Source organism: Pocillopora verrucosa, chromosome 1 (assembly GCF_036669915.1).
Source record: "Pocillopora verrucosa isolate sample1 chromosome 1, ASM3666991v2, whole genome shotgun sequence".
NCBI lineage: Eukaryota > Metazoa > Cnidaria > Anthozoa > Scleractinia > Pocilloporidae > Pocillopora > Pocillopora verrucosa.
In genome coordinates, this window is record NC_089312.1 from 2551750 (window position 1) to 2579643 (window position 27894).

Sequence of the window (27894 nt, forward strand, 5' to 3'; positions counted from 1 at the left end):
TACTAGAGGCAGTTAGTTGTGGTTTAGAGATGAAGCACAAATACCACTATCCCTCCCGTCAGCTTAGTCAGTACTCTCATAAATGGTCTATCGAGCAGAGCCAGTGGAAGAATGGAATGGGAGGGGTGAGAGGGCGGGAGAAAAGCGTAATAGATGTTTCAACGGGAGGTACACCCTAATTCGTGCCAGTCTTGCCTCATGTCGAGCTAGAAAACTGTCGGGTAGCAGTCTGCTATCAAAAATTACTAGTATGCATTAACTCGACTCAATGATCGCGATGTCTCTCAGGTGATCTGGTAACGAAAACAATACTAACTTCCTGCCTAGTCCTTCTCATTCATTGTAAACAAAATGGCGTCGGAAGAGGAAAATTCTGAAGATTTATGATCAAGTCTTTGGCATTCATGCGAAATTTTCATCCACCAGAATATTTCCCAGTAACAGAGTCATGAAAGAAAATGTGCCAAAATTCTGGGCGATTTTGTCGTGATTTTGGAGCTAACGTAATTATTTCGAGAAGACGCGATCATCACAAACCCGCCGCTGCGGTCGTCGATCTCGATGGAACGTTTGAAAGTGCTTCTGTTTGCGTGGCATTCATTGACTTTCAACGCACAGATTTCTCGAGCAGTTGTAGTTGACACCATATTTGAACCAGTATTCTGCCTCTTTGATTTTTTTGTTCGGATTTTAGGGCCGGTAAGGAACTAGCTAACTTGTACCTTTGGGACGTGATGGGATGGGGAGAATGCGATGGGGTTTGGGAGCAGGAGGAACGAGAGATGTAAGACGCATCGTGGGAAACTAGATTGGATAAACTTTGGGCTATTTAATCCTCACACTGTTTAAGATAAGAGTTGACACGGTAGGTTAATGGTTAATAAAAGTTAGGAGGGTGTTTATCCATGTTTATACAGTGGAAGTGACGCGTAGTTAAGTCCAAAATTGATACGTGACGCGTGTATTTAAAGAAAGGCGAATTGAGACGAGATTTGAAGTTTTTCCTTTTAACGCATCAAATACTGTTTAAAATGCATGTGATGCATGAATTTCTCAAAAATTTGTGATTGAAACTTGAACAGAACCTCCCCATTGCCACCCTCGGCTCTGCCAAGGGTTCCAAAGGATGTTCAATTTTGAAACCTCCCCACCTCCCCTCCTTCTCGTCCTCCTCTTCCCCCCTCCCCCCCCCCCCCACTTCAGTCCTTCATTGTTGCATCTCACTGAGTATTTTACTCCTACCAAGCATACACAATGAGCATTCATGATCACAATGTTCTTTTGTTTTGTACACTGTTTATTTCAGGCATTCCTTTTAGTCGTGATTGGTCTTACTACGTCTGTGGTGGTGATCTATTATGCATATTTGTTGCCTGTTATCCAAGAGTACAGCACACCTTGGGTTGTCTTTCATTTAATAACAGCTCATTGGCTTTTGATCAACATTGTTTTTCATTATTTTAAAGTTGTCTTCACGTCACCTGGTCTAGCCCCTCAGGTAATTGACATAATTATTAATTTTAACTCCCAAGAACAGAATGAGAATTCTTCCCTTTGGGTTTTACACATTTCCTTGTAAATAAATTACAATAATTTGAGATAAGATCAAGATAACAACCTCCATCTGACAAGTTTGAGTATTCTTGTTACCTGTTTGTTAGATGATGTGTTATTATTATATAGAGAATTTACATGTGTATCACTTCTGAGACTGAAAGAGTTGACACATTGATTTAATTTGTTGATGCATGTCTCTCTCTGTCTCCAGTGATTGGAGTGTTTGTAAGAGTTGTTCACCATTGGGAACTATTGTGCAATGGGACAATCAATAATAATTCATTATCCAGATGAAGTTTTAACAAATATCCACTGGACTGAAATTGAAGACAAATATTTTATTGCACTTATTTATCTCTATTTTTTGGCAGGAAACTAATTTAGAAGATCTGAAAAGTGGAAAATACAGCCTTTGTAAAAAATGTAAGTCAGAGACCTTCATTCACTATAAAATAGCCTCTCTTAGTACAAAATAATTGACATAGCGGTCATGTTCTCACTGGTTGCTAAGTGTGTTTCAATGAGACTAGCACTGCTAAATGCAGTTTTAACATTTCAAGTTTGTGTATAACTTTATGAAGTACTTTACTAAAGGAAAAGTCAAAGTCAGATTAATTTTTCCCTTTTTGCGCAGTCATATCGAAACATCAGGGGATTGTGAGAATTCTTAAATTCTTAAAAGTTCTTTAAACTCAATATACAATCTCATGGTTGTATGACTATCTTAAATTCTCCTAACTCCCATTTTGTTTGGATGAGCCTATGTTCCCACTGAAAAAGGCCTTTTTAATGAAAACTTGCTCACAATAACCCTTAAACTCCCAAGATCTGATTGTTAATCCTCCCCTTTAGCTGCTATACATTTCCTTGTAAATGAGTTATGAGAATTTGGTGTTAGATCAAGATAACAACTTCCACCCTATAAGTTTTATTATTCTCATTACCTGTTTGCTGGATAATGTATGGATATTATAGGGAGAAGTTACATGTCAATCACTTCTGAGAGTTAAAGGGTTAAAGGAGGGATGCTTTTTTCTTAACTTAAATTGTTAAGAATTAGGAATATTCATGTGGATAGAGTAGAGTCATTTAGAGTAATTACTTTTTTTTTTTCGGGTAGAGACTAATTGGTTTCAATTAAATTTATCATTTTATTGAAGGTGTTCGAATTAAACCACCAAGATCACACCACTGCTCAATTTGCAAAAGGTAAGTGAAAATGATTCTACCATGCTCCAGTCAGTTAACTGTCAACTGTTATAATTAACCCTTTACACCCTAGCATCAGTGTGCATATTCTTCTTTCTGTTTTCCACAAATTTCTTAGCTTAAAGGTGCTAACAAGGATAATTTTTATAACAATCAAGAGCTTAGCATCAGTATGTTTATTTTCCTTTCTGTTCTCTACACATTTCCTAACCTAAAAGTGCTAACAAGGATAATTTTTGTAACAGTCATTAAGCTGATGATCATTTCTTTTAATTATTATTGCAATCTTAATGTGTGATTCAGGGGTGATCTTGTAAGGAGATATTAGGTGCTGGTCAATCTTAGGGATTAAAGAGATAAGTATATGGAATGCTTGAAAGTTAGCACAACAGCCAATCAGAGCTAAGGAAAATACCCTAGAGCCAATAAGAGCTCATTAGGCAAAAACAAGCAAACTGTCTAAAGGGTGGAAAAGGTTGTAGACTGATTAGTTGAAAGGGACTGATACTAGTTTTCTGGACCAATCACAAAGCAAAGTGAAGAAAAACCAATGCAATCTTGAATTGATATCATTTTAATAATCATATGATTGATAATATGTTAGGACTCGATTGAAAATTTTACTTTACCAGCAGAGCCACCTTAACTGCCTCTTTTGTTTTTTTTTATGTAGGTGTGTTTTGAAAATGGATCACCATTGCCGTATCCTTCAGATATGTGTTTCCTTTTTTGACAGTGATATTGTTTTAGTCAGTAATACTCAATAATAATGATACCATAAATCTGTCTTTTTACAAACAATTAATTTTGTAGTACTAGGGTATTTTAACTGCTTGTTATGATGGTGCTGCATTTTATGGTGAAATTCAGGAAATCATAAACATTGGAAGTGTTCAAAGAATGGTGAATTATGTTTTGAAGAAAATGCAAAATAGACATTTGAGAACAAGCACACTGGATTGCTTACAGGAACAGCAGCCAGTTTGTGGTTTTGAGGTTTTTCTGCATGTCCTAAAAGTAACTGCATCTGTTTTGTACATGTCAGAATAAAACAGTGATTAATATTATCTTGCACCTCAATTTCTAATTATTTTTCCTACATGTTCACCAAGATTGCAGCTGCACTTTTTGCTTTTTCCTTGACCTTATTTGAAATAAATTAGCATGGATTAATAACTGTGTGGGCCATTTCAATCACAGATATTTCATATCATTCTGCTTCTTTATGTGTCTTGGAACAATTTATGTCACTGTTACTTCCAGTAATCTTTTCATCAAACACTTTTTCCATGACTGGGTAAGTTTTCTTTAATCTTCTTGCAGTTATTTTGACTCATTAAAGTTGTTCCACTGCATGCTTTCTGTTGAGTAGAATTAATTACCATGTATTCCTAAAGGTGGAGGGCAATCGTCCAAAACTGCAAAACCTTAGAAAAATTCAATCAGAACCAAAAACCGCATGCAAAACGTCAAAACTGACACATTTTCACATTCCAGTTATCAAAAATTGATCCGATACAGTCAGTGAAAAGTGGAGTATACAGAGGTTTCAAGATCAGTGGAGGTACATAATTGCTTCTCAGATCAAAGAGAAACCAGGAACCAAACAGGCAAAACCGGAAACCTATTTATTATTTAGTGATTTTTACAAAAACTGAAAACCAAATGCTATAAATCAGAAAATCCACAAACTGCAGTGAACACCAAAACCAGTTTTTCGGCACAAAAAGCAAAACTGATCTAAAAAATAGCCAAAACCATGAAATAGAAAACTCAATGCCCCCATCCGAAAGATACAAATTCAGCATTTGTTGAATACATGGTGTTACTACATGTAAAATGTTTTAAAGTGATATTGCTGTATTGAAATCCTACTGTTATGATGGCTTACTCAGTGGTAAATCATGATTTTGTAAAAAAATGTTTTTGCCTCAGATGATATTTATTCTTAGTGATGAATCAATATTATCCTAGCCACATAATGAAGACCTGGAGTCAGTTCATTGACAATCTAATGGTATCTCTGTCAATGATACTGTACTCTCTGATCAGAGAATGATTTTGCTCTTCCTCTACTCCCTTGTCTTCCTTTTGTAGAATTACAAGCTCATTCCAAGCTCTAATGTATCCAATGGACGAAATGCCACATCATTGTCATCAAAACCTGTTTTTGATAAGTTACATGTAAGTCATTTTATTAACGTTTCAAACTCATTACTGGAGTCTTTGCTTACTCCCAACACCCAAAGGGATTTACTCCCTATCAGGGGAGGGTTGGGGTGGTAAGGGAAAAGAACCTGGGTGTGAAGTTGTTATAACATGAAGGCAGACATTATGTAGGCCTTCATGATAACTGACCACTGTTGCTATTGCTTGGGATTATAATTAGCTTATGCACCTTCTGACAAAGAAATGGAATTTGAATGAGGTACATGCCTCCTATTTTGAAACTGCAATAAGCTGGTTGCCATTATGCAAATTATAACACTTGACTGTGAGTGACAAGATTTTTGATGTTAGTTGTCAGTGGGCAATTAACATGGGATTGTTAACATTCTCTTTGTGTTTACCTCTAACCCCTAGGGATGATTAGCATATAATTTCTCCTTACAATATCATCCCTGAATCCCACATTACAATCATGAGAATAAAGGAAATGATCACCAACTAAAGCTCTTGATTGTTAAACAAATTCTCCTTGTTGGAGACCTCAGGAAATGTAATGAAAAAACTGTATGGAGATTATGCATACAGATATGAGGGTGTAGAGGTTTAAATGATGCTTCTGAATTTTTTTTTTCTTGCACTTGTGCACACTCAACTTTAGATCATGTGCAAGTAGGATTATTTTTTAAACCAAAGATTGTAAGGCAATGTTGCTTCATCTGGCTGCTGAACCAAATGTTGAATTGCTCACATAATACTCACATAAAAAAGAAACATGCTTGCCCTGCTATAGAGGAAAAAGTTAATTTAGTCTTTCTGGTATCATAACTGTTCCCATAACAATTACCATAACAGTTTTTGAGTTACCATGATCTTTTTCTTCAGCAGAAAAAATTTAACCATGAAGCAGATGGTGTTTCAGAGTCTGAGCACAGTAGTGTTCTGTATGTTTTTATACTTTGCTCTACTGTTACTTTGGCGCTTGGAGTACTGACAGGATGGCACTGTCATCTTATTGGCCGTGGGGAAACATCCATTGAATGGCATTCTAACATAGAAGAAGCTAGAACTTTTAGGAAACAAGGCTTGGTAAGAGTTACAACCACAATTATTACTAATACTTCAAGTTTCAATTTACTTTAATCTATCTATTCTTGCACTATTTTCAGAGTCATACTCTGTACCTCAGAGGTAAGAAGGAAGGAAAAAATGAAATAAATGTAACCAAAAAAATGTTCCACATTAGTCTGAAAAGGATATAGAAAAATTGCACTGTTGTTCAGAGATACAGACGTGAAGTATACCTTGGCTTGGTTTCTTCTTCCCTTGAAATATTCCTTATTCCATAGTAAAGAAATATTTGTTGTGAATTCAGTGTAAAAAATAATTTTGTTTACTTTGTAATTCAAACTGCAGGTTTTTAGGAATCCTTATAACTTTGGCACTTGGAATAACTGGAGAATTCTTCTTGGACTTGTTGAAGGAAGGTGTGGTATATTTAATGGCTGTCTAGGAATTCAAAACCAGCATCTGTTTGGGAAATTTAACAAATGCGGCATTCAAGAGGGAACTAGAAATTTAGCCCTCTAATGGATTCATGTACGATATACATACCTTGTACCAAATGAGTTCTAGATCCACATTGGAAGTTATACATACAGACCAAATTTTTTACACTTGGACTTATGGTTAAGGCATGAAAGTGCAGGCCAAAAGTCTGAGCAAAAAAAAGGAGGTACCCTAACTTACTGTAGGGGCTGAAAATAGGATATTAATTTTATCGTCGGGTTCAAATTGAGGGGTAAGGTTTTAATTCCAACTAACTTTTGAATTCTGCAGGCCAAACAGAGAAATACAGTCTGCTTAAATGACCAATCATAATTTATTGCATGCACTAACTGAGAGATAAAGTTCTTAATGAGATCACTCTTTGATCTTTCTTTCAGATCATGGCTAAGGGTTCTTCTACCTTCAGTACATCCCCCTTATGGTGATGGACTGACATGGCCTCCTCCACCTGAGAGTGCTACAAGGAGTGATGTCAGGAAATTACACATTGTGTGAAGATGAAGTGCAAATCCCTGTTCCCTTACTTTAGATATTCTGCCCAAAGATATGCAGTTGCGTTATGTACAGTACCTCCAGTAGCTATTTTGTAATTAAGGTCAGCGAGTATCTAGTGAATTACAAATTCACACATCACTGAAAGTAATTCAGGAGTAACTTATTGTCCTACAAGAGACAATTAAAAATAACAGGTATAATTCTGCTTTAGGTGTTTTTTAGGTGGTTTTTTTAAAAATTAATTTACAATTTATACAGGGCTTATTGCAAGTCTCTAAGTGCTTTACAATATAAAAGAAAGAGAAGCAAATATTTCAAATAAACATAAACTGCTTGAAAATCGTAACTGGCATGAGGCAGACCAGCTGGCTATTTATTTGAACTTGTGGGGACTGAGAACAAATGTAGTGAGTAGCAGGGAGGAGGACTTGAACTCGGGACCACTGGACTACAAGTCCAGTGCCCTAACCAACCACTCTGCCTTCTTGTTAGAGACCTCAGCAAATTAACAAATAGACTCCATGTTGCTGTTCATCTGTTCAGTAATAGATCACAAATGATGTCAAAATGTAGTAAAAAAGCAAAATGTTGTTAGTGGTGACATCATCTGTGCATCTGTCCTCCATTAGATCATAAACAGGAACAAATGAAAATGCAGGAATAATTCAGCTTTTTATATATTTAATGGACTATTTTTCACAGGCAAATCACCTCTTATTTATAAATAAATGTATCATTTTGTCTTTTTTAAGTTGTGGCTACCATTTCATTTTTGTTTTAGTTTCATTTCCTGTTTTACATTACGTTTTATGTCATGTGACAATCTCTAGGGGGATTGCACATGCTTTGACATTTTGGAGAGAGTTTCATCTTCATGTAGCTGTTTTGGTTTGCAAAACAGTTCTTTAAAGTGATTGTAATTGTGATCGTGATTGTAATGTGATCATTATTGTGATTTCCCTTTTTCTTGTACGTTATCTTGTAACGCTACACATGAATTAAAAGCAAAAGCTACACAAGTGTCAGTGGTCTACTTATTTTGATTGTTGAAGTCCATTGTACAGGCATCAGAGGAAAAAAACTTGAGAAACACTGCTGAACCTGTATTATGCAGTCACCATCAGAGAATGGTGGGGTGACTGCATAATACAGGTTGACTAACATGTGACTTGCATGATGATCATGGGTAATATTTTTCCTTACTCTCCAAAGAAGAGAGACAATCTGTATTGTGTTGAGGAAATTTGAACTTAAAGTACTAACATTGATAAATATTAGAATTATCAAGGTACTAACATTGACGACTCTTAGTTTTATTGTGTGGTTCCACTTTAAAAGACTGTTCAATACAGTTAAAAGACAATACAAACAAGCTGACAGGTGAAAATAATTATAGTACTTGAGGGCAAAAAATTTCGGGACCTTGACAACCAAGCACTTAATGCAGGGTGATTGCTTAATATACCACAGTGCTGTATAATATGGATTTAACTGTAATACTAACAAATTGATAAGTTAAACATAATTTGATTTTATTACTTTATTGACAGATTAAATTTACACCAAATCTTAATACATTTTGCAATGACTAGTATGTTATTGAACCAGAAATTTCTGGTTCTTCAAAGGGAATTAGAGAATTCTCTGACTGTTGTGAAAAATTGTGGGTTGTTATAAATTTATATAACTTGATCAAAATCTTATCCAGGCATAAACAATGATCACCTGTCATTTAACACTGATCTCCTACAGCAATATTTCTTTATGAAAACCTTGATTGTGCATGAAGCCCTTTTCATAAACCCTTTACACCCTAAAGTCATTATGCATATTCTCCATACTGTTCTCTTTACATTTCCTAAGGTGCTGACAAGGAGAATTCATCTAACAATCAAGAGCTTCTTTATTTGGGAATCATTTCCTTTATTCTCATGACCTTAATGTGTAATTCAGAGGTGATACTGTTGAGGGAAATTAGATACTAATCACTCTTAGGGGGTTAACCCTTTAACTCCCAAGATCTCATTTAGTAATTCTCCTTACTGTCTGCCATACAGTTCTTAAGATGTTAGTTTTGAGAATTTAGCACTGGATCAACTAATAATCCTCTAACTGATATTTTTCTTTATTCTCATCGCTTGTCTGCTTGATATTGTACTGATTTTGTAAGGAGAAATTCTGTCTTCTGAGAAAACATATTACTTTAGCTGAAAATACTGGACCTAAAATTGACAGTTAAGGTAATGGTTTTAACCTGACTAGACAAATGTATTTTAATTAGTTAGTATTCTTCATCGATGACTCTTTTCACCATCTCCAAAGCCATCTCTCCGTTATCTGATGGCACCATGTGACCAGCTTTCATTATGTAGTAAAGCTCTAAGTTCTTGTACGCTTTGTAAAATGCTGCTGTATCTCTGTCTGTCTTACCTGAGGGGGTATATAGTGGCTCTCGGTTGGTGTTCAAAAATTGTGGTAAATCATCCCAGTCAAGTTTCTTGATCCACTCCTCTGCTCCAAGGGTGTCGCAAATCATGTCCAACTGACCTTGATAAACAACAACCTTTATACCGTAATTCAAAAGTTTGCTAACATCACCTATGACTGGTTTCATGAAATCTTCAGTCTGGTACACAAACACTTCACCTGACTGCCCACCCCAGGTGACATTGGATGGTATTATACCCAGCTTCTTCCTGATTGGGCCATTCATGAGTTCTGTCAGAGGGTCAGTGTAAAGGGGACCCACATGCTGAGCATACAAGCGATCTAAGAAATCGCTTCCTAGAGATTGAAACTTTGGAAAAGGTGGGGCATGGTGTATCAGGATATTGTAAACATCAACATCATCTGTTGTGGCTGAAATGATTTGTTCAGTCTGGTCCCAGAGTTGAGTGGCCTTTGTATATTCACCCTTAGCAACAGCTTCAGCTGTAGACTGGGCAGCTTGATTGACAGATGCCAGATCTTTTCCATCAAGTAGGTTTACAGCATAAAGGTAAGGTCCCCAGGTCAACACAGAATCCACAGGCGAAATCCAAGAATCACCCAGAGCAACCCCTCTAAAGTCACACTTCACACTTCCACTTTGGATAGCTTGATATAGGGCCACGCCAAAGGCAGATGTCATCTTGCCTCCATAGGATTCACAAAAGATATAAAATGGCATTTGCTGGAAAACAGGTTGTTTTTCCAGGAAGGCTCTAAAAAGAGTAACAAGGTCATTTGCAATACCTGTTGGAAACAAAAGGGTACATTAAGACAAATGAAAATTTTCATTCTCTTTTATGCAAAATTTCTACACAAAAATAACAATCTGATTGCCTCAAAGGAATAAGGTTATCATAGAGGTTGGTCTGGGTGAAGGCCTAAGGAGTTAATTAATATCTGAACTGGGTTGTTCTGCCCCTCATGCTGCTGCTGCTGCTGCTGCTGCTGCTGCTGCATAGCAATGGACCTTTTCTACACAAAACAAGTTATTTTAATTGTTTAATTGTTTGCCATGTCAAAATGTGTTAACCCTTTCACTTGAGGTACAACTGAGCGTTTCACCACTGTCCTTGTCACATTTTGACATCTTTTGTAATCTTTTTGCAAACATACCCATATACTTTTTTTTAAGGATAAGAAAGCAAAATTTTTTTTAATGTTGATGTCATCTTTGCTCTGTCCTCCAAAACATCATAAGCAAGGACACATTAAAATGTGTAAGGACTCAGATTAATTCCTAATATGACTTGTAAAGGTGAAACTGAAAGAATGCCCTTAGCCAGCGAGCTGAACCAATCTTTACTTCGGAAACACCTCTTCTTTTAACAACATTCTAAGGAATCAAACTTAACCATTGAAAAAATTTGCTAATGTATGCAAAGTAATAGATTAAAATGTCAACTTCCCGTCACCCTCCACCACCAAATTAAATTGTCACAATGTAGTCACGAGATGGAAATTACAGTTATGTACTAAACGCTGAAAGTAGGAGGAACACCTTTTGAATTTTGTTTTAACAAATTATTTCACTGTAAGATATTAAACTACGAGTATAACCCCAAGCTATGAAGTTTTATACAGATCGATAAAGTGTAGAGCTATCCCGTATTACATACGCATACCAGTCACATTCGTGGTGTAAGCACTTGGTTGGGTGACATAACTAAACCCTGAGCCAACAGGATTATCGACGAATAAAACATTTGCAGCCTGAATCCAAGAAGTGTTGCGAGGTTTCAGCTCCACTGTGAGCGGACCAAGCTCTTCGAAATTTCCAAACCCTGTTGAGGAACCGCCTGGTCCTCCTTGAAGCCACATGATAAGTGGCTTGTTCACCCTTTCAGAAGAGTTGCTCGTTTGAGCTCCGTAGAGCCACCAAAACATATGTGCATTTTCTCGCACTTCCACGTAACCCCAAGTTTCGGTCGGAATTTCTTGAAAATAAGATTCAGCAGTTGAAGGAAAACTCCAAGTGCACATCAACATTAAAGTTATCACAGTAGAAATTCTGTCGTATTCCGCCATAGTTGCGATCGCCGAAACAAATGACTTGATACCAAGCCTCATGCGTTATTATAATGAGGCAAAAGTCACGCAACCTTGGGCCGTGAACGTTATCTCCACGTCCCATACCCCCGCCTCTTTTCCTTTATCTTTCTCTGTCTCACTACCCCAGCCCACTCATAATCACCAGCAGTCAAAGCACATCGTAATACAGTCATCAATAAAAAATGGAGTTTGTAACAAGGAAAGCTCTAAAGGATAATAAAAACCTGATAATCTGACACCAGTTAAATTAGAGGCTGTTTGAGAAATATTTTCTCACATTAAGAGGAAACAAACTTTCCGGACAAAACTTCTTCACTGCTTTAATACAACAGAACACTTACAAGGATTTTGCCACAAAGGTATTTACTAATTTATTGATTCTTACACAAGTCTTGCAGCATTGTACAGGAAGAAGTATTTCCAATTGACAGTAGAAAGACTTCTAGGGTTTAGAATTTTTTTTTTGCAGCAAGTGCAAGTTAACAGATAACCATTGAAAAAAATTGAAACCAGATTCATTTGACCCAGCAACATGATAAAATACTCAGACTGTATCCTCATAAATAGAAACAGAAAAATACACTTTAATAGTTTCCATATGGTGATAAAACTGGACTGTCATATTCATAGGCTGGTGTCTTTCCATTTTTTTCCTTATCATTTTTAAAAGCTGTCTAATTTGTAAGAGACACTAGAGCCTCTACTACATCTCCTTTGTGCTCTCTTAGACTCCTTTCTGCAGCAGCTCTTGGTATTTCCATTTCCTCTACCTAGTAATAAAAGCAAGGTTTCATTTAGGATTAAAGTTCTCCCCTGCTGACAACATTTTGTGAACTGCTTCACCCCTGAGAGTGACTAGTATCTAATTTCTCCTTACAATATCACCCTGAATCACATGTTAAGGTCACAAGAATAAAGGAAATGATCACCAACTAAGGAAACCCTTGATTGTTAAACAAATTCTCCTTGTCAGCACCTTAGGAAATGTATAGAGAACAGTATGGAGAATATGGACACTGATGTTAGGGTGAAAAGGGCTGATGAATTCCTTGTGGAATATATTTTTATTACATCATACAGCTTAAGCTTGCCATAGCTGTGGGTTACTGATATACTACAGTTGTATAAAGTTGTGGCTGGTGAAATTGAAGCAGAGGCAAAATTAAACACAAGAGCAGATTCATGTTGTCCAAATTAGAAGCATAACTCACAATCAAGTCAACATCTTCCTTTTTTATGACAATCCTAGCAAGTTCCTTCTCTCTGGAAGCAAAAAAAAAAAAAAAAAGAAGCAAAGCATAATGTTGTTAAACATGATAATTATACACAGTGAATTTATTGACCCCCAAAATGAGGTCTAGCAATGATGAGGAAAAGTGAAGTTTAGTTTTTATGAAGTCAAAATGAGTAATAGGCTGGCACCCAATACCAGCTTCTGGAAAGCTGTAATCTGGAGAGTCCCGAAAAATTTAAGGTACAGGGTGTACTGGACACCCTAACTCAGGAAAGCAGGAAGAAGAAGAATTGATAGGAAGACAACACAGCTGTCAAACATCTGCCATGCACAAACATTGTAGGGTGCTTTCAGCCTGTCCAACAGAGCCAAGTTGTCTTACAAGAATTATAAGCAACCACTCAAGCCAGTAAGTCTTGGTGTTTAAAAAGCATTTAACTTGTTTGAGAAAGCTCAAAACAAAATGTTAAATCAGGAGAAGACCCATACACAAAAAAGTTTTGTGTTCTGGAAGTCTTGAGTTTTGCTTTTCCTTACTCTTGTTTTTTCTTACAGATTTCTTTAAACATTTCAATTTGTCTCTGTATATTTTGCATGACAGCAGTTCTATCTAATGTTCTGCTTTGAGATTTTCTGCAGAAAATTGGTGTGTAGTCAGCACAATTTGATCGCAGTGTGCAGGTCCAAAATTTGACCACTGTTCAGGAAAACAAACATCCTCTGACCAAATATCTCATTTTCACTTTTTCTCTTAATTTTGTTCCAAATTTATCTTGGAAATTTGGCAAGTTATCAAGGGTACTAAAGGGTTCAGGATCTTCCAGAAATGGCACTTATCCAACATTCCTCATCCAAAGCTATCTAGGCTCTCCTTTCTGACAACAATCATGTATAATGTTACATAATGAGGTTTATGACTTAACCCTTTAACTCCCAAGATCTCATCAATAATTCTCCTTACTGTCTGCCAAATGATTCTCAGTATGTAATTTTGGAGAATTTTGAATTGGATCAATTAGTAATCCCATAATTGATATTTTTCTTTATTCTCATCACTTGTCTGCATGATATTGTATAGATGTAGCAAGGAGAAATTCTTCCTTGGTCACTCACGGGAGTTTAAGGGTTAATTGTATATTCTTAGATTGATCAAATTTCCTGTGAGGTATACATGAATTATGATTTCTAATTTGCTAATTGTAATACATTATTTGGCCACAATACCTTCATCTCTCACCTTTGTAGCTTGGCAGCCTTTTCCTCCGAATATCTTCCTTCCACTAGACTAATAGCCTACGAGTAGAAAACAAAGACAAAACCAAAGATGGATTATTCAAAATAATGACAAAACAGCACTGATATATATTCAACTATACTACCGTTATCCTACTGGGACACAGCTTTGTACTAGAGGCAAATGACTGCAGCTAAAATCGACAAGATCTGGTGCATGCAGAGCCACCTAAATCCACATGTACTGCATTGTTGCATGCACTAGGCTATGGAGATCGAAGAATATAATGCTTCAGTCACTTCTGACAATGCAGAATTCTGGTGCATAGCTATTTTCGCCACATGTTCTCAATGTGGTACGCAAAATATCAATCAAGCTGTGAACTACCTGTCACGATATGAAAAACTGACCAAATAAGACTTTAGAAGATCGAAATCTGGCCTGAAAACGCGATCAAGTAAGTAATTTCACTTTAGATTTAAACCTCGATCTTTAACATCATAGTTGGAAAAGCACAGAGCTCACATTTTCTATGTCCGTTGTACTTATTTCTTTCTCTTCTGCATAATCTGTTACCCTCTCGAGGTCTGCGGACGTTTGTAAATCATGCCTTTTCGGCAAAGGTTGCTGAGAGTTTTCCGCCATCTTGGAAATGTGATCGCACTGTCATGTGGACTTCGAGCAAATTTCCCACAGCAGGGAGGAGTGACAAAGGCTGATACATACAGGACTGAAATCATCAGGAAAAAGAAGGTTTCTATTTTGAAGTTTACATGAGAAATATGTGTTTCATCGATAAATTGTATAAAAAAACCCTACCTACTGTGGTTCATTCTGCGTTTCACAGAAAAAAAATTTAGGATAAAAAGAAAGAAAAAAATTGTTCCTTATAGTTCTACCCCTCCCCACCCTTAAAGGGAGGCTATTTCCCTGGTACCCAGATCTCTTTCGAGCAAATTTTACTCATCATCAGTCACAACCGAGGTTATACTAAAACGAAAATGGCTTCGATCATTTCCATGTTCGTGCTCGTTGCTTTTCAGCTATCCATTCAAGCTGCGAAATCAGAACCACAGATACAAGATGAAGCTTGGGGTTATGTGGAAGTAAGACCAAATGCTCACATGTTCTGGTGGTTTTATGGAGCTCAGGTGAAAGATCCAGCAGAGAGAGTTCAAAAACCTCTGTTGATGTGGTTGCAGGGAGGTCCCGGGGCTTCCTCCACAGGTTATGGCAATTTCGCAGAGATCGGTCCCCTGGATATCGATCTCAAGCCGCGCAATACAACGTGGATAAAGGAAGCTAACATCGTATTTGTGGATAATCCTGTTGGTTGTGGATATAGTTATGTTACAGATCCATCGGCCCTCACCACGAACATCTCAGGTACGTAGGGACCTTCGTTTCGAAGTTGTTGGACACCTAGATCAGTTTTGAGTTTTTCGGTTTTGAGCCCCTCCCCTCAGCCCCCTCCTATTCCATTTCCCCCTACTCCCCCCTAGCCCCCTCCTCTCCCTTAGCCCCCTCCTCCCCCTTGGCCCCCTCCTCCCCCTTAGCCCACTTCCCCCCCCCTCAGCCCCCTCCTATTCCATTTCCCCCGCCTCCTCCTTGGCCCCCTTCTCCCCCTTAGCCTCCTCCTCCCCCTCAGCCCCCTCCTATTCCATTTCCCCCTCCTCCTTCTTAGCCCCCTCTTCCATAATGTGCAATACTGTTATTTTAAAGGACTAAATCCTTATCATTTGTCTTTTTAGAAATTACAGCTGACTTGATAACCTTCTTCAAAGCTTTTCTGCTCAAGTTCCCAATTTTCCAGAAGTTACCTTTTTTCATTGCTGGTGAGTCATATGGTGGTAAAATGGCTGCTGCTTTGGGTAAGGCCTTACATGTCTTGATTAAAGAAAAGAAGATTCAGTGTAATCTTATTGGGCTTGCCCTAGGAGACTCCTTGATATCGTTTGAAGACATAACACTCTCTTATGGACCATATCTATTTTCTTTTTCGCTGCTTGATGGGAAAGACTACAATGATGTCCAAGAATTGGCCAATGAAGTTTTCAATGCTGCCAGTAAAGGAGATTTCAAGACAGCTATGGATTTAACGGACAAAGGAAGCAACCTCATTGCTAATGTAACTGACAATGTTGATGTTTATTATGTGTTGCGTCATAATGTATTAGATTCTGTCAACACACATTCCCTTATCCACAAGAATACTTCCAGGCTGTCACATGATCAAATGTTTGCACAATACATAATAAGGGCCCACAGTGATCCTCTTTCTGAGCTCATGAATGGACCAATCAGAAAGAAGCTTGGTATTATACCAGAAAATGTTACATGGGGTGGTCAGTCAAATTTGGTGGCAAACTGTCAACGAAATGACATCCCATCATCAGTATTATCAGATGTGGGTGAACTTGTTAGGGGAGGGGTGAAAGTGACTGTGTATGAAGGTCAGCTTGATATGATCTGTGGGACACTTGGTGCAGAGTTGTGGATTTCGAAAATCAAGTGGGATGGCTTGTCAGAATTTTTGAAGGCATCTAGGAAACCATTGTATGCACCATCAAAATTGGAAAAGAGGGAAACTGGAGCTTTCTTGAAGAGCTATAAAAACTTTGGGCTTTATTACATTCTCAATGCTGGTCATATGGTTCCAATAGATGCCCCTGAAATGGCTTTGGAAATGATAAAAACTGTCCTGAACTAATGGTTATCTACCAAATGGCAAGAGTGTGTCCTGTATTGTGGCACAAATGACATTATAGTCTCTTGGAGACTTTGACCTTAAATAATCATAAAACTTGATTTCGATGTTTTAATACTTTATAATAATAATTATTTTATTTTAATCATTATTGTAACACTGCAAGGCAGTATTATTTTTTTTCCCTCTCTACATAAAGATCATGTCTCATATTTCTTTTTGTTTTGGCTCAGATTAAGGGAAGCCTTTTGAAACGTAGCTTTTCCAAATTTGTTACAACAAAAGTCGGTAAAAATCCCCTAACCTGGGTGTTTCGCATAGTCTCCTACGATGGACCTCTGTTTTTTTCAAAACTCAGCCATTTTGTCACCTTTTACTCATAGGATTGTTTATATTACTTCACTTTACAGAGAGAAATTTACAAGACTTGTAGAAGTGACTCTAAAAAGTAAATTGCGGACAGTGACGATTACGAGGTAACTTGTTAATGGACACAATTTTAGCGTGCAATAAAATTTATTGTATGGGCGTCCAAATTCCACCTGCAAGATCGTGTGTCAAGACATGGACGAGTTTTCTATGAAAAGAATATTGTAGGAAATTTTATTAATATAGTGTGACGTAGTTGTAGAGGCTACGTCATTCTTTTAAGGACAAAGAAGTAACCTGAGCGGTTTTGAAGTTGATGGTAGGTCACTCAAGAACAACGATAGAAGATATAGAAACCTCTCCTTGGAGGGAAAAGTTATGAAGTGTGATTTCAGAATCCAAGAATATACGTTTTCGGATAAAATCATTTGACAATGAAGTCTGTTCTAATTAACACGCACTAATGTCGAGTGAATTATTCATTAATCGAACAAAGCGAGGCATTTTAATTTTTATACTTTCACGACTTAAGGAGAAATGTCCATGAGTAACTTTTGGCAGTAGAAGAAAATCGTAATTTCATCATGTTGTACGAAACATTTAAACAATGCGCTCTGTTATTTGGCATTATAAAAAAGCATTCCCGGCAGCAAAATTTTACAATTAATCAACAGACATAATGTGACTGACACGAGCAGCGCTTGGTAACATAATTATTCTCACCAAGTCACTCTGTCACCATGGCATCTAACGGAGTACGTAAATAGTGTTAATAATTTAGCATTTTTGGGCCATTTCAAGTTTAACACCTGCTACCGCGAGAGGCGAAGTTGTTTTTGAGATCGATTCGAAAACTTTCAGCCTCACTAACTTAAAATAATGTTCCTGTTACTCTACCTTGTAGCAGTTTTATCTAATTGTGAGGTAAGAGGTATTTTATTTTTCTTATGATTAAATATTCTGGTTGATCTTTAAGGACCGCAATGGCGAAATTGTTTTCTTAAACAACCCTCCAATATGCTACGCAGAAGATGCGCTCGTATCAGCATTGCAATATTTTCTTGGCAATTCGCTTTGAGAACACTGATAACGTGTAAAAAATTATTTTAATGATTTACTTTTTATACAATGTCTTTATCATGGACGAGGTTAGTTAAAAATTTTCGGTTAAGTTATTAGTACTTGCAAATATTAGGTTGACATGTTCTAAGCTCTCACCGCCTTAAAAAATTAACGCTTAACTGTTTACCACAGCTATCTCGAAACTGTTGAAGGATATCATTTCTGGGTTTGCTTGCAGTTCGTATGAGTATATCGTTTAAAGGAAAAAAAGGAGAAATTAAAGGAAACTTTCTTAATTAAGTTCAAACTTAATATGAAACTCTGAACGAGTTCCTGAAAACGGTCTTCAGATTAATCTAACCCGACAGATGCACGTAAACTTGAGATACAATGTGTTTTTTTTTCGATATATTTGAGGTCAGATTAAAAAACTGACGATAGAAAATCGCCTTATTGCAAAACATCGGCGTCAAATTGGGTCAAACTTACCAGCAAGATTGGATCACAAGTTTTTGCTGAGAAAATAGCTTTGTTGACGAAAAGGACGACGTATTTTCCTTCCTTAGTAATCAATTTTTCGCAGTTGGTTGTGAATCTTAAATGTTTATCGTATATTTTGTTGATATGTAGCAAAACAAACCGTTCTGTGGAGGTGCTTGGTAAAAGAAGTTGTAGCAGAAATTAGACTGCTTTTTAATGCCCTTTTTTACAGTGACACACTTCTCCTCCGGTTTTCGTTTTTCGATTCCTTCGTTATTCATCTGTTTCCGGCGAAATACGTCGGGTAAACGGAGAAGGCTCATTCGCTTTATTTGTTGATTGAGAACTGAATGCACAGCAACTTCTTCGAGTTAGTTTTAAGAGGCGTCATCCAATAAAATGGCAAAAACAACTTTATTCAAACACCAAAATTAAGTCCTTCAGGACAGAAGGCGATTATATAATTTAGTAGGCAAAAGCGTGTTTTACACCAAAAGTCCTCAAGGGAGACTGCAGCTTTTGTAATTATTGCGAAAAAGGGACTTTGAAAGCAGGAAGTTTATTTAAAAACTGTTACGGAAGGCAACTTTACATCGTTTTGTCTTCATCTGGAGCCAAAAGTGTTTCGTGTTTGTAACCTTTTGTCAGAGAAATTCGGTTCTGGAAACCATTATCCTTCATAAAATATGCATACGACTCTAGAAATGTTCGGCAACTTTTACATATTAGCTGCACGCTCAACTTCTGTCGAAAGTATATCGCAGTCGTCAGACTTTGTCGTAGGATTAACAAATCTCTTCAGTTCAGTTGCATTTGTGTTGCCCCTCGAAAGTTCCCAGAGAGCGCATAAAGAGAACAAATAATTCTTGAGACCTCAACGAAATCAATACCACTTAATAATTCATGAAAGTCTTAAACTGTCAGGTTTAGTATTGAGCTCTTTGAAAATCGATATACAATGATTATCCAAGCAAGGAACTTAAAAAAATAAGCTGCTTTGATAAAATTTTTAGGCGAAAAAAAAAGCATTTTATTCTAAAATAACAGGAGTCATAAGAAGAACACGAACATATTTCGCCAAGTTTCGCAATAATTTTGAATTTTTTTTCGAAGGATTCTGAATCCCACCAGATTCCTCCAAGCTATTTTAATTTGTGCAGGTGAACAATTAAACTTTGTGCCTATCTAAGAAGCCTTTTTCAAAAAGGTGCTGTTATTTATTCATTTGTTAACTTATGATTCATTCTCTAATTGCAACTTAGACGCCCAGAACCGTGAAATGAAACCAAATTTACTTCAAGGCCGCAGTTATGCCCTTTAATTTGACGTCAAGAAAGTCCTAGCAAATTTTTTTGCGATTCGGCAGGCCAAAACAAAATTTTTTAGGGTATTGTGCACCTGCTTCAAGATGAATTTCATTCCAAAGAATTCCGCACAAAATTTCGACCTCAAATAAAATTTTGCTAACATCACATGTGGAATGCTATGATATATCTATGGAGATATTGAGGCATAGAAACATTTCATCAGGAATAGAAATTCGATTCCGAATTGAGCTCGTTTCTCCTTACCTATTAACGTATCAACTTCATTTAAAATCGCCTCATTTTGTCGCTCTTCCGTTTACAGGCCTCAGAATTTAAGTTCAGCCTCTCCAGGTCTACAGATTGGCAATATGTTGGCCGTCGTGTAAAGTACACACTTGAAATGACCATTCCAGAGACCACTCAATTGAAGACAAAAATCAAGTGTCCTTTCAACACCTCCGCCATTCTGCGACTAACAAAAACAGAAGTAACTGAGGTTAGCTCTCAGCTGACCGTCCCAAACACGTCCCCAAACCTCACTTCATCTGCAAATGATGGTCTTCACGATATTGCATTTTTTGAATTTGGCGAAGTCACTCGAGCAACTTATGAGAACGAAACCAAGATTAAGATTGAGTTTGAGATTCAGGTGATGGATCACCAGGAGATCGTGAACGGTGGCTTGCAGTGGGTTAGTGTTGGAACCGAGTACAAAAATCAATCTGTTTGGGCTGCCATGCTAGCAGTAAAGACTGTCAAACCAGCCTGCAAGAGACCTGATCTGAAAGTGACCCTATGGAGTGTTTCAAACTACCATACCGTTCGCTCTGGGTATGCATGTATTTTCTCTCGTAATTATTTTAAAGCAAATTACTCATTACAAGTTGAGGACTTTATTTTATTCGGAGAAAGGCATCAACGTGCCGACGCTAGGTTGGAAAATCCAATATTTACAGCAAAACGGCTTAGGTGCTATACTGAAATGTTGTAAAAGCACCAAACCAAGAAATCGTCGAAAGATTCTTGAGGTAAAGATTACAAATTGCAGCTAACGTCGCTGTTTGATTTGTATCCATAATCAGTGACTACTTTGTGGAATGTTTCAATTACAGGCCAGAAAAACATTGATGAGTGCTTAGCAAGAGATTACAAACTCCTGATTCTCAGTTATTTCAAATTCGTAGCCCTTCAACTTTCTACTCAATAATTTCCACTCCGCACTAAATCTCAACTTTAACTGTCGTGATCTCAGTCGATGAGCTTTCTAAAATTGCCGCATGTATATTTAAATTTACCTGATCCCACTTTAAGGCTCTGTATGATCTCCCCCCCCCCTCCTTCGCAGTCAATTTTTTATATTTTTCCTTCTTTATCGCCTGTTGGCTACTGTTGATTCCCCCTCCCTTCCCCCTGAAAAATCATATGATCCCCCTCAAAACTGCTTCCACCCCTCCCCCCTCTCCCCAGGCGATGAAAAATGACTGGTCCTTTACAGTACCTTGATTGACATGCTGTCCTTTTATTTTTTGTTAGAGACAAAATCAATCTCCGTGTGGATGTGGAGCACTCAGACGATACTACAGACCTGGTGGAGAATGGCAAATTACAACTACCCTTACCGCCTTTCCTTACCTACAATGATTTTACCAAATTCTCCAACTCTGTCAGTGTTGTTGCGCAATCTGATTCGCAGATGGTCTCATTCAAGGTAAGAAACTCATTTTTATCTATAAAAACATTTTAGCCCAAAATTAGGTTTTTGAAATACGACCACACAATTGTTAATCGGTGCCAACCTTGTTTTGTATTGTTTTCAGTTTGAGAAACTTGAATTTTACCAAAAAGTGTCACTGAGCATAAAATTAAACCTGGATCCCGGCAAAACAAGAGCTGACGGGAAAATCCACGACTGTACAGTGTACGTGAATCTTAAATACAATGGGTCAGCGGACACCTGTAGCTCGGCCTCAGGCTCCCGGGAGTTTTCTCACCAAGGGCCATCCTCAGCTTCATTCAAGTATTATGTGCAAAGTACGTATCAAGGTTACCAGCGCATCAACCAATGATTGTATTCAGTGGAAGATGATGTCGTTTGTGTCATCATTTATCAAACACATTGATGGCGAGATTTCTACCGCGTTATATTTAATGAGGGTGAAACCCAAATCGACAACCACTAGAAGAAATTGAGGACGAATTTATTCCAGTTTACAACCGTTCACTGTTAAGCAACTCACTTTTACACACTATCTAATCGCGAAATTGATAACGAGTGGCGTAGCCAATCCGATTGCAGTAATCGTGTAGAGCGCTGTTAGATTTATACCGAACGTGTATATTTTCCACTTGGATGGCACAATGGCGGCTTATTTCGATTATTTACTTTTCGTCATAGTCACGCGCCACCATTGGTTAGTATTTTTGTCTAACTTTTAACCCTTTGCATCCCAATATCAGTATTCAGATTCTCCAAACTCTCCTCAATACATGTCCTTTGGCACTGACAAGGAGAATTCGTTTAACAATCAAAGCTTCATAGCTTGTTGATCAATTCCTTTATTCTCATGATCCTAATGAATGATTCAGTAGTAAAACTGTAAGGAGAAATTAGATGCTAGTCAGTCTCATGGCTTAAAGGGTTAAACCAAACTTCTTTTTATATTTTAGAAGCCAAATGTGACGAAGCTCTTGGTTTGCAAGATAAGAGTATCACAGACTCTAAGATTACAGGTTCGTCCTATTCTTCTGGCGGTGAGCCTCACGAGGCCAGGTTGGATGGCAGTAAGGCGTGGATACCTAGTGGACAGTTGGCGTAAGTTGTAATAAAACAGCTTTCATCTTTGGGCGTGTATGGGTCATAAAATAACCGTATATACTCAGGCATTATATATACCGGGGGGGAGGGGGGGGGGGCATGAAAACCTGAAAACCTTCTTTCGGCGTTTTTTTCTCGGGGTGGTATATGAGGTAGATTTAATAAAAGGAGTTCATTAAGGCAAATTGGGAAATTGCGATCTTAAAAAGACGCATTTAAACTTAAAATTTTCAAGATACGCAAATTTTCTGCTCGCATTTTGACTCCTTTCAAGCTCATAACAATACGTGATTTCTTTTACTTTGATTTCCATGATTGAAACGTAGAGTTACATTAGGTGATAACGTAACCCAGTTTTTCTGATTTTCTTTTTCATCATTACCTTAGGAAGGAAAAATCACAGTTTCTTCAAGTCGATTTCACAAAAGTAGCCAAGGTCTGCCGACTCACCACACAAGGTTTCAATGGCAGTTTCGTCACCAGACTTTCCCTTTTCTACAGCGATGATGGAGTCATTTGGAAACCATATAAAGAAGGAAGTAAGATCAAGGTAACGCGTAATTAGTCACGCCTCTCGATAAAAGCGCGACGAAGACTATTTTGGCCGAAAAGGACGAGGTAAAGAGTAAATATAAAGTATTTCAGCTGTTAATGTTTTCCTGCTACATATAACTTAGAGGCGTTTCATATGCCTGACGATGGTTTTTTTTAAAATTTGTTTTCTTTTTCTGTTTGCTTTTCAAGGAATTTGCGGCAAACACCAATGACGACTACACTCAGATTATTGTGCTTCAGATTTGTATCCAGGCTCGGTTTATCCGTATCAATCCTGTGGGGTGGTACAGCAGTATTGCTCTCAGGGTGGAGTTCTTCGGGTGCACGATTGGTCCTGCACCCTCCTCGGGTACGTCTCGATACGTTAGTACTTTTTGATATCTGAAACTGCAAGTCAGGAGAATGACAGGTCTAACGCTTGATATGTCAGCTCTTCAAGAATCGACTGACTGACTGACTGACTGCCTGACTGGCTTGCCGCCTGGCTGGCTGACCGGCTGATTAACTGACTGACTGACTGATTTTCTGACTGGCTGGCTGACCGACTGACTAAGTGACTGACTGACTGACCGACTCACTAACTACCTGACTCTCTACCTTACTGATAGACTTACTGAATACTATCTAAAATAATAAATGGCTGACTGACTGATTGACCAACTTACTGACTATCGACTGACAGGCTGGCTAAAATCCGTAACATTCGTTTGTTTTGACTGACTGCCATAGTGATTTCTTGATTGACTCACGCGGTAATATCTTAACCAATGCGGCCCAGTAACTTAAGTGACACAATAACTTTCAATGATATTTTTTAGGTTCTTTGACATTCACAAGTCGCGGTTACTTGTTGGACAAGAGCTCTGACGTCATGTATGTTTGCAGCGTGCCAATGAAAGGGTAAGACCTTCTTGACAGTGAGTCACGCAACAAACAGACAAAGACATCCGTGACCAAGTAAAGTTTGATTGCTAAAGACGTGTGGCAGTGAAGAATATGAAAAACCCTTGAAATTTATACAATTGTTTTATTTTAATTTTGCAGAAGTAAAAGTGCACCAAATTGCTTTCGTAGTAAAGACAAAGGCAATTCTTGGACAGGTAAAATCATTGAGTCTTTCAAAAGCTTAGCTATGGCCACTGAAAAGGGTTTGTGGGGCGGGGGTGGGGGAGGGGGGGGGAGGGAAATTGGTAAGAATGGTAGGAAAAACAACATGATACAATCAAATAACAAAATTAAAAAGTGGAAAATGGCGCGCATACGACAAAATCGTATTAAGCGAGAAGCAGAGAGAAACATTTTAACTCAAACAGCTTATGGGTCTAGTAGAAACAGGATAGAAAGGAATAGCTACCTCCTGTTGGACGATGTGGTGCCTCCACACTCTTTTCCAGATCCTTGCTCGTTCTAAATGATCAAGACCCGGTACGGACTAATGACTAGCATCAAGCGACAAGACGTTTTAAATATGCTTTTATTTGATACACAATATACAGGCTTGGATAATCGTCTTCTTACTCTGGTTGGACATGACAAGGACGAGAATATTCTCTTTGGAGTGAGCAAGAACGGAAAAGCCATTCTGAAAAGCACCACAGACCATTTGGCTCGGTTCGTCGCCGTTCCTGAAGATGAATGGGTGAAAGCAAAAACTAAATCAAACACAGTTTTAACTAAAATGCTCGAGAATTCCTTGGCTATTGCTGACGCAAACATGAACCCACAATCTCCACACACAGTCACTGCGGACAACTCCGGCACTGAGTGGGGAGGTAAGTCAAAATTATTTTAGGTCATGTCTCTCCACTGAAGAGCGCACTGTGATAGAGTGTCGTGGAAGCCAAACTAAAGTCATCACATTGTCCAATCAGAGCAAAAAGAGTTATGGTAATGAGCCAATGAGAGATAAGAATTAAAACAGTCACACTGATTAAAGCGCGGGAAAACGCCCGAATGACCAGATCTTGATGGGTTTTCCTCCAAATATTATTGATGTGTGACGCTGGCCATAAGGATCGCAGCACGACATCGCATATAGCTGATGTTATTTTCTTGCTGCTGTGATCCTTGATATTGGCCATATCGGAATAGCCGACAATTTCTAATAATCATCCGACTCGGAAACTCGTCATTAAAGCTCCACGGGCGTACCTCTGGCCGGTGGGATTTAGGCGCAACCTTGTTATTGTCGGTGCTGTTGCTTCTGTAAGGGTGCCACAGATGATAAGTAATGGTGCTAACGAGAAGCTTCTTTCCTTTTACAGCTTCTGCTCAAGGCATTCATGTAAAAGAGAGCTCACAGTGGAAACTGAAAGCCATATGGATGTGTTCTGGTATGTAAGAGCTCGAAAACCTTCTTTTATTTTCAGTCATAGTTGTAAAGATCGGTAAGCAGCATCGATGTTGTTTGATTTCGATCGGTAATAGCTACAGTTGCTCCAACGATAGCCTGAGAGCAATCCCTTCGTTACTAGCGCTGTAGGACGCGCGTTTCTCCGCCTGCGGGAAGATTTGAGACGAGTCGGGGATAGGTTTGGCGGGGGTCTGGCACTATCAGTGTCAGACCCCTTGCGGACTTCTCGCAAAGTCAAAAAAGGCTTCACTGCGGACAAAAATATTTTAATTTTGGGTTGACCGGCTATTCGAGTTATTGTGGCCATGGGTATTCGTCTATATTTATATGTTGTTCTTCCTTCTATGAAGGACTTCCTTGTTTTGAAAATATTTCAAATCAGTTTTTTTTTTTATTTTTCATTTCAGAACTTGGTAATAAGTAAGCTGTTCATGCATCTCCCCTGGTGGGATAAAAACTATAACGAGGCTCAGTTGGTAATTTAATATTAATTTTTTTCCTAAAAGTGAGCCAGTTCGCAGTGAACTCTCTCATAAAAGCCACATTGCAACTATGTATCTACATTCGGTAACTTTTCATATTTTCAGCTTTACGTCTCCTGGACGTCATTGTAGTTAATACTTACTCGTGACAAAAATCATGTCGATAACCTATCAATTACCTTTACTACAGGTATTCTGTTCTAAGATTTTTTCACCAGTTAGATGTTTCACTCTTAGGAGTGACCAATTTGTAATTTCTCCTCACAATATTGATACGTGATCAAGCAAAAAGGTGCTGAGAATAAACGAAAACATCACCAGTAAGTTAAGCACTAAATTCTCATAAACAATATCGTATGAAAGGTACAGAAGACAAAAAGGAGAATTTATATTGTAATCTTCTTAATGAAAGGTTTAGAAGATTGTAGGTTCTTTGATCAGCAACAGAAAAGCTGAAGTTTTCCTATTAGGAGGCAATTTTTGCGCAGCATGACAGAAAATACCTTTTTAAAGTTTATATTCCTTTACGCACTCAGATTTATAATTTTGGTTAAATATTATACGTGCGAAAATCGCGCGCGTTTGACTGGCTGAAAACGAGTGCATTTTTCATGTAACACTATTGCAAACTGAAGTAACACGAGTGCAAATAAGTAACACGAGTGCAAATAAGTAACACGAGTGCAAATAAGTAACACAAATGCAAATTACAAATGGCGCGCGCGCTGCCAAAATTTCGCCCGTCTTGACTTTGTGTTATGGGTTTTGCAATCAAATTATTAATAAGTAGCAACATGATTTCTCGATCGTACAATTTGTTGTAAATAAGCACTTATAAATTGTACTCTACGGGCTCGTTTAATTTTATTGTCTTTAAGAAATTTGCTCTTGTGTATTAACACCGAATTACACTCGAAATCATGTTGTCAGCTATACACATTTCATCACTTAGCCACCGACGAATTGTAGTTTTATAAATTGATAATTAAAACCGCTCTTTCACTTACTGTAACATAAGACTAAGACTCTATGCTAGTTTTTTTCAGATCTTAACTCTAGATGGTGATTATATTGTTATGCTAAACTCGTTTCACTTATAATTAAGAACCTGTGTTTAAAAACTTCAACGATGGTCTTTCACCTTGAAGACTAGCCTGCGTACCAGGCCTTTCCGTTTACTTTTATCCAATAGAAGGAAACTTGAGCCGCGCAGGGGCATGGGGCGAAAGTGAGCAAAACAGGTGACTGACACAGGAAGGGGTAGGGAAGAAAAAGAAAGGCTTGTTGCTGCTGAGCTCACAGATTTTACATCCTTCCGTTCTTCCGCGAACGGGAGGCAGTGGCATTACTTGTGAGGATGAAAGCTCGAACATAATCAGTCTTTTTAGTTAAAAGAAGAAGTACGGGCGAGGTTGAGCGATTATTGTGATGTATTTTTATCATTTAAATCACATATCTACATACTTTTTGTGTATGCGAGTGATTCATCAAGTTTTAATACCATTTTTACGTTCTTTGTGTAACTTCCGTCATAAGAAATAAAGTGTTCCTTGTTAAAAAAGTTGTTTTCTTTTTTTTACCTGCATATAAGTAAGCCTTATTCTAAGCCTTCCATTCTAATCATTTCTTTACTGCTCGAAAGAAGGCGAAACGTAAAGAAAACACGACAACAGGCTCTGAGTTTTAAACATAGAAATTACTCCGGTAAGTGCAAATAAAACTCTTTTCAAAACTCAGGTCTTTATTTTGCTTTATTATTGA

At 37.8% G+C, this 27894-nt stretch overlaps 5 protein-coding genes across 7 annotated transcripts; 3 read left to right on the forward strand and 2 right to left on the reverse strand.

The window, feature by feature from the left end:
• The first annotated feature begins 354 nt into the window (after positions 1-354).
• Positions 355-8015, forward strand: LOC131794105 (palmitoyltransferase ZDHHC16). Of its 2 annotated transcripts, none has more exons than XM_059111617.2 (10): positions 355-699; positions 1307-1498; positions 1929-1980; positions 2718-2766; positions 3440-3468; positions 3930-4063; positions 4864-4950; positions 5818-6021; positions 6349-6419; positions 6879-8015. In XM_059111617.2, the coding sequence occupies exons 1-10, from the start codon at positions 562-564 to the stop codon at positions 6994-6996; spliced, it is 1074 nt and encodes a 357-aa protein (XP_058967600.2). In that variant the 5' UTR covers positions 355-561; the 3' UTR covers positions 6997-8015. The 2 variants fall into 2 exon arrangements, with proteins under 2 accessions (XP_058967600.2, XP_058967601.2); XM_059111618.2 differs by having other exon boundaries at positions 5821-6021.
• Positions 8016-8293: 278 nt separating this feature from the next.
• Positions 8294-11543, reverse strand: LOC131794098 (retinoid-inducible serine carboxypeptidase). Its single transcript, XM_059111609.2, has 2 exons — positions 11109-11543; positions 8294-10230 (listed from the first exon to the last, which is right to left on the reverse strand). Exons 1-2 carry the CDS (start codon positions 11509-11511, stop codon positions 9278-9280), a joined length of 1356 nt encoding a protein of 451 aa, XP_058967592.2. The 5' UTR covers positions 11512-11543; the 3' UTR covers positions 8294-9277.
• Positions 11544-11839: 296 nt separating this feature from the next.
• On the reverse strand, positions 11840-14661 carry LOC131794097 (huntingtin-interacting protein K). Its single transcript, XM_059111608.2, has 4 exons — positions 14529-14661; positions 14007-14062; positions 12747-12798; positions 11840-12305 (listed from the first exon to the last, which is right to left on the reverse strand). The coding sequence occupies exons 1-4, from the start codon at positions 14646-14648 to the stop codon at positions 12210-12212; spliced, it is 324 nt and encodes a 107-aa protein (XP_058967591.1). The 5' UTR covers positions 14649-14661; the 3' UTR covers positions 11840-12209.
• A 325-nt stretch (positions 14662-14986) lies between these two features.
• Positions 14987-16716, forward strand: LOC131794091 (retinoid-inducible serine carboxypeptidase-like). Of its 2 annotated transcripts, XM_059111600.2 has the most exons (3): positions 14987-15389; positions 15755-15874; positions 16022-16716. In XM_059111600.2, exons 1-3 carry the CDS (start codon positions 15005-15007, stop codon positions 16711-16713), a joined length of 1197 nt encoding a protein of 398 aa, XP_058967583.1. In that variant the 5' UTR covers positions 14987-15004; the 3' UTR covers positions 16714-16716. The 2 variants fall into 2 exon arrangements, with proteins under 2 accessions (XP_058967583.1, XP_058967582.1); XM_059111599.2 differs by having other exon boundaries at positions 15755-16716.
• A 1154-nt stretch (positions 16717-17870) lies between these two features.
• LOC131794090 (uncharacterized) lies at positions 17871-27688 on the forward strand. The gene is made up of 12 exons (XM_059111598.2): positions 17871-18003; positions 20251-20759; positions 21462-21636; positions 21746-21959; positions 22596-22740; positions 23131-23293; positions 23488-23647; positions 24117-24198; positions 24343-24398; positions 24795-25070; positions 25563-25631; positions 26059-27688. The coding sequence occupies exons 1-12, from the start codon at positions 17959-17961 to the stop codon at positions 26073-26075; spliced, it is 1911 nt and encodes a 636-aa protein (XP_058967581.1). The 5' UTR covers positions 17871-17958; the 3' UTR covers positions 26076-27688.
• Positions 27689-27894: the final 206 nt, after the last annotated feature.

Excerpts from the sequence above, each read along its gene's own strand:
- LOC131794090 (XM_059111598.2), top strand. The coding sequence starts at position 17,959 with ATGTTCCTGTTACTCTACCTTGTAGCAGTTTTATCTAATTGTGAG. Across the intron at positions 18,004-20,250 it reads CAGTTTTATCTAATTGTGAG|GCCTCAGAATTTAAGTTCAG; the intron begins GTAAGAGGTATT and ends TTCCGTTTACAG. Across the intron at positions 23,648-24,116 it reads TGGTCCTGCACCCTCCTCGG|GTTCTTTGACATTCACAAGT; the intron begins GTACGTCTCGAT and ends GATATTTTTTAG.
- LOC131794091 (XM_059111599.2), top strand. The coding sequence starts at position 15,005 with ATGGCTTCGATCATTTCCATGTTCGTGCTCGTTGCTTTTCAGCTATCC. Across the intron at positions 15,390-15,754 it reads CCTCACCACGAACATCTCAG|AAATTACAGCTGACTTGATA; the intron begins GTACGTAGGGAC and ends TTGTCTTTTTAG.
- LOC131794098 (XM_059111609.2), bottom strand. The coding sequence starts at position 11,511 with ATGGCGGAATACGACAGAATTTCTACTGTGATAACTTTAATGTTGATG. Across the intron at positions 10,231-11,108 it reads TTACACCACGAATGTGACTG|GTATTGCAAATGACCTTGTT; the intron begins GTATGCGTATGT and ends TGTTTCCAACAG.
- LOC131794097 (XM_059111608.2), bottom strand. The coding sequence starts at position 14,648 with ATGGCGGAAAACTCTCAGCAACCTTTGCCGAAAAGGCATGATTTACAA. Across the intron at positions 12,799-14,006 it reads AAGGCTGCCAAGCTACAAAG|AGAGAAGGAACTTGCTAGGA; the intron begins GTGAGAGATGAA and ends TTTTGCTTCCAG. Across the intron at positions 12,306-12,746 it reads AGGAAGATGTTGACTTGATT|GTAGAGGAAATGGAAATACC; the intron begins GTGAGTTATGCT and ends TTTTATTACTAG.
- LOC131794105 (XM_059111617.2), top strand. The coding sequence starts at position 562 with ATGGAACGTTTGAAAGTGCTTCTGTTTGCGTGGCATTCATTGACTTTC. Across the intron at positions 2,767-3,439 it reads CACTGCTCAATTTGCAAAAG|GTGTGTTTTGAAAATGGATC; the intron begins GTAAGTGAAAAT and ends TTTTTTATGTAG. Across the intron at positions 3,469-3,929 it reads GAAAATGGATCACCATTGCC|CATGGATTAATAACTGTGTG; the intron begins GTATCCTTCAGA and ends GAAATAAATTAG.